This window comes from Triticum dicoccoides, chromosome 3A (genome assembly GCF_002162155.2).
Source record: "Triticum dicoccoides isolate Atlit2015 ecotype Zavitan chromosome 3A, WEW_v2.0, whole genome shotgun sequence".
In the NCBI taxonomy this organism is placed as follows: domain Eukaryota; kingdom Viridiplantae; phylum Streptophyta; class Magnoliopsida; order Poales; family Poaceae; genus Triticum; species Triticum dicoccoides.
Window position 1 is genome coordinate 19,320,837 of NC_041384.1, and position 5,752 is coordinate 19,326,588.

At 41.0% G+C, this 5,752-nt stretch overlaps 1 protein-coding gene across 1 annotated transcript; it reads right to left on the minus strand.

Annotated features, from left to right (window-relative positions):
- Positions 1 to 4,441: 4,441 nt before the first annotated feature.
- Positions 4,442 to 5,447, minus strand: LOC119271010. The gene has a single exon (XM_037552984.1). The coding sequence runs from the start codon at positions 5,134 to 5,136 to the stop codon at positions 4,693 to 4,695; it is 444 nt and encodes a 147-aa protein (XP_037408881.1). The 5' UTR covers positions 5,137 to 5,447; the 3' UTR covers positions 4,442 to 4,692.
- Between the last annotated feature and the right edge of the window lie 305 nt (positions 5,448 to 5,752).

A 5,752-nucleotide genomic window follows, 5' to 3' on the forward strand; every position in this document is an offset into this window, starting at 1 on the left:
TTACTTTTATTTTTTATGTCACCTTTTTTTCGTACACATTCAACGGTTTCCGTAAACATTAGGAACATTTTTGTATACATGTTCACATTTTGCAAATACACGATTAACATTTTTCTATGAGTACATTTTTTCATACACATTGTATATTTCGTGTATACATCGAGAATTTTATATATATATATATATATATATATATATATATATATATATATATATATATATATATATATAATTTTTAGAATACATGATTAACCTTTTCTTATGTCTACACTTTTAAAGTTCATGAACATTTATTGAAATCTGCAAGCATTTTTTAAGCTGTAAGCAAATTTTGAATACCATGGCTTTTCTAAAAAAAAGCGCATTTCTTTTGTTTTCTGACCATTTTTTCAAATGCATGAACAATTTTTATATGCCTGAACCTTTTCTAACAATTTTTGTACTTTGCGAACATTCTGTGTGTACTAACAAAACACAAAAGAGTCCGTAAAAGGGGCAAAAAAGAGCAGAAATCGTAGGGGAGCTAGCGATCCGTGCTAGGTGAGCCCACCCAACTTGCTAACGATTCATCTGTAGGCAATTGTTCGATATCTCTACTCCTGTAAAAGACTCAACTGGTGATGATGGCATGTCTGCCAACCATCATTTCTTTCAAGTTTATGAACAAATATTATTGTAGTTTGAATCCGTCGCAACGCACGGGCACATTTCTAGTGTGATCGTTACAAGAGATAGATATCAGCGCCAGGAGCTCCTAATTGGCGCTTTAGGCGCCAGCTCTCTAAGCTGACACTTACTCAACTGTCTCGCGTGGGCTGGCCCAACAAGCAATCTTGAAAAGTGTTCATGAATTTAAAAAACCCATGACTTTTTAAAAAAGTATACAAATTAATATTTTGAAAATTTTCATGGATTTGAAAGTTCATTGATTTGAAAAACATTCATCTTATTTTGGAAAAACTGTTCATCGATTTTCAAAAATAGTTCATCGATTTTGGAAAAAAGATCCAAAAATTGAAAAAAGCTCATTGATTTGAAAAGAGTTCACAGTTTTGAAAACAAAGTTCATGAACTTAAGAAAATGTTCACAAATTTTCTAAATGAAAATGAAAAAAAGAGCAAAACGAGCGAAAGAAACAAACTAGGTTCATGTTGATTAGTATTGCATTTCAACAATAAAGAATGTTACTAAGCACAACTGAAAGGTTTTCTAGTTGATATTCGCTCTTGAAGCCACCCTCCGATTGCGGAGTTCGAATCACATCACGCACATTTTATCTTGAACGGTTTTACAGGGAAAACAAATCATAGATGGGCCGGCTCAGGGAGGTGTGCGTTGTTTGCGAGTATACAAGAAACAGGTGCCTTAAGGACCGAATAGGAAATGCCATTAGCGCACATATACATCCTTGTTACTTGTTTGCGCTTCTAGCCAGTAAGCCATTGCACATTTCAAGTTTGCATGAACTAATTGATGTAAACAAAGCCGAATTTCCACAAGTTTTTAGTGTTTTTGTGATTTTTCTTGTTTTCACTGGGTTTTGTTCCTTTCTTTCTCCGTTTTACAAGTTTTCTTTTCTTTTCTTTTCTTTTCTTTCTTTCATGGTCTTTATTTATTTATGTCTATTTAACTTTTAATTTTTTCTCTATTTTTCATTCTTCTTCCATTTGTTTCTTAGGTTTTATTTTTTCATTTTTTAGTTTTCATTTTTGGGTTATCTTTCTTTCTTTTGTTTTTCATTTCCATATTTTTCGTATATGTAAACACAAATTTTCTAATATACATATAACATTTTTCCAATACAAATTTAATTTATTAATACATGGTTAGATTTTTATACATAAATAAAAAATCAAATGCTTGATTAACATTTTTATAAATGCAATATTAACATTTTTGAATAAATGGTCAGTTTTTTTCTATATACATTTAAATTATTTTCAAATACTTGATCAACATTTAACTAATAACTATTCAACCTTTTTCAGATGATTGAATGACATTTTTATATACATGATATAAAATTTCATGATTTTTTAATACATGGTCAACATTTTTCTATACACATTTAACATTTTTAAATACTTATCAACATATTTTCAAATGTTTGATTAATATTTTTATATACACAATCAATAAAATTCTTCATTTTTAATACATGGCCAAATTGTTTTATACACATTTAATATTTTTAAATGCTTTATCAACATTTTTCTAATACTTTTAAAAAAATTAAATGCTTGATTCACATTTTTTTAATACATGACCAAATTTTTTACTCACATTCTTTTGTACGCATTTAAATGCTTTATACACATTTCACACACATGATAAACTTTTTTTCTATACGCATTTAACATTTTTCAAATGCTTGCTCAACATTTTTCAAATGTTTTCATAGAGTGTCTTTTGTAGTCTATGTAGTATATTTTACAGGGTAAACAAATTGAAAAGTAAAGCAAAATACCAAAACAGAAAACGTAAAAAAAGGAGGCTGCTGCCTCCCGCGCTCGTGGGTCGGCCAGCTCGGTCTTCCCTTCAGCGAGGTTCCTACCCCTCTTGCTGCTGGGGAGACATAGCGAAGTCACTAATTAAGGAGTACTCCTTTCAAAGATCACTCCCACCTTCATAGGTTGTGACCACTTGTCGCAACCTTGAAGTTTTTCTTTTTTTTATAGATCCGTTTATTTAAACTATTTTATCTCTTAAACTGTGCGTCCAAATCTCGAACCATTTTCACTGTTGAATTTTTTGCATCGAGATCTTGAAAACTAGATCCCATGTTGATAGGGTTTGACGAACTTTTTTTTCATGAAAAAACCGAATCGGAGCAAGGTTTTTCCCCTTTACAAAATAGGCACGGTCGTGCCTGTCGCAGAATCACAACCGTGCCTCTCGCGAAAGGAAGAGAAACAAAAAAACGTGTTTTTTGCCTTTTGCGAGAGGCACGGTCGTGCCTCTCGCGAAAGCAAAACCGCGCCTCTCGTGAAGAAATAGAATACACATTTTTTCTTTGTTTCCGAGAGGCATGGCTGTGCCTCTTGCAAAAGCAAAACCGCGCCTCTTGCGGAAGCAAAAAAAATATGTTTTTCACGCAAAATTGATTTTGGTCCAAAACCTAAGGAAGAACGATGAAAAATCAAAATATAAAAAAAACGTTTAAAAGGCCGAAAACGCGTGCGGAATTTTTTTTAAAATCCATGGAATTATTTCAAAAGTCAAGAAACTTTATATTTTCAAGCATTTTCTCAAATTCATGAACGTTTCGTAAAATTCACTATCACTTTTTAAATGGGCAAACATTGTTTTCAAATTCACAATTTGTTTTAAACTGTAGGAATGTATTAAAAATTCATGCACATTTTTTTAATACAAGATTTTCTTTGTAAATCCATGAATTCTTTTTATTCCTTAAGATTTTTTAGAACCACAAAAAGGATGGTAAACGGTCTTTTTCGTAAGCTAACAATAGAACGGAGGCACATAACCAAACAAGCTGGCCAAAGAAAAGCAAGCGCATTGACTTCACGGGCCGCGCCTGCTGGTGGCTCTAAAGGAGTAAATTGTTGAAAACCACCACATTTGTGGCTAGAGTACTCTAAAATTATCGTTAGCCACAAATGTAAGCAAACCGAACAAGCGAGCCAGAGAAGTCCATGTCTAGCCCTAGAAGGAACGGGAGGTCCATGTCTAGGGCTACTTCGGCCAATCGTTCGAAATCGTAATCGTCTCACGCCGAAAGCAATTTCGGAACCAAATCCAAACAGACGTTACCCTTGTTCGTCCGTTCTCGTGCTAAAGCATAGCCGATGGCAAACAACCCCTCAAAAAAAAGCCGATGGCAAACTTTTTGGTGTGGTAGCTTTAAAGCACGAGGAACTATAGGCAGAGGTTGCGAGTGAAGGAGCCAAGCAAGTCACATCGTTTATGAAATCCGCGGTTTGAAATGAAATCCCTCGAGCCCATCAAAAGCCAAGGCGAATCACCGGATTTCTTTTCTCCTTTATCAAAGGCCGAGCTGCACATCACACTACCGTTGGCCTGCCAACACTGCTAGCTGATGCACTACTTGTGATTTGCTCACAGTACAAACGTGCAAAACTTATACAGATGAGGCACGTACAGACGCGGCCGGCCGTGGCGTCCCCGGCGAGTCCGCGGGGACGGGGACGGCCGAGCCATCGCCGGCGCATGCGGAGGAGAAGCAAGGTATGGAACAGGAGGAAGAAGGCTGCGGAGCCCTAGGATGAAGATCGGAAGGTGGACAGCAAAGTGACCCAACTCGAAAACAAAAATCAGTCCATGTCGTATAGTCGCTCTCCAAACTTATTCCATGAGCTGCTGAGCAGAGATTTGTTGAAGATGCTTCCAAGAATAACAATGTCGAAAGCAAAAATCAGTCCATGTCGTATAGTCGCTCTCCAAACTTATTCCATGAGCTGCTGAACAGAGATTTGTTGAAGATGCTTCCAAGAATAACAATGTCGAAAGTTATGTGCCAACATCGCTACTACATGGACCACCACAGCAGCAGCATCAACCTCTCTGCGAGGGCAGCAAGAAACGAACAAAGCAAGGGCCGGAACAACTCGACAGCACGAAAGAAAAGCTACACCCACATATCCGCACGAACATGGCAGCCGGATTCCACGGGACGGAGCACGACGTCGGTACGACCGATGGACGGCGGATCACTCCGGGATGGCGACGAGCATCGGCCGCCACTGTCTCCGCATCATGAGCCGCCGCCGGAACCCGCCGAACATGAACCTCCGGTACTGCTGCACGGCTGCGGCGCTAACTGCCAGCGGCGCGTCCGCCGTGGTTACCTCGGGGCGAACCAACTCCATGTCCGCGTGATGCTGCCGTTGCCGCTCGGGCAGCAGCGCGTGCTGGACCTCGAGGTCCTTCCTGGCGCTGCGGCGGACGGCGCCGGCGACGTCCGGGCCCAGGAGCTCCTCCAGCGAGCCGCTCCGGCCGAGGAGTAGGCTCCTCTTCTCCCCGCAGCCGTCTCCCTGCTGGTCCCCGGCGCCCGCGGGCGGTCTGTGCAGCTTGTTGCCGCGGCAGAGCAGCCGGCGCACCAGCAGCCACAAGCTCTTCGCCCTCGGCCTGATCTGCAGCGTCCCGGCAGCCATCTCTCCTATTCCGACTCCGAGTATCCCAGCTACCACCGTTCTCTCTCTCTCCCTCTCTCTGCCTCTCTGGCCGCTACGAATATATATTCCGCTCCCGCTCAATCACTCATGGTACTACTACTCTTGTCCGGCTGCCGCCGTAGCTCGTGGCTATGGAGGGAGGACGACCGACCTGGGACCTGGGACCTGGGATTCAGGGGAGGATCCAGAAATAATGGCCGCCTTGGACTGGACTCGCTCTCTACGGCGCCTATAAAAGCTTTGTCGCAGGGGAATTGTCTATGGCGGGGCACATTCTTGGATTTGTTTTGCTTACGTGCGAGGGCCGCAATGCAGGGCGCGTCGCCATTTGGAGGCCCCGAGAGCGGGGCGCGGGAGGTGGTCTGCCCAATGGACAAAAAGAAAAAGGAGCCCCCAGTGTCGCCGTCAGGCGCTACCACCTAACGCCGCGCTAAAAGACGCGAGAATTTCGGTGCCAAAAGAGACCAAAGACCAGGTGTAATGTATAGACCAGGTGTATTGTATGAGTATGTGGTGTGTCGCCTTCGAATCCCAGTTAGACTAGGACCAAAACACAAGCTTCCATATCTCTAGATAAGATTATCATGGTGAGGAG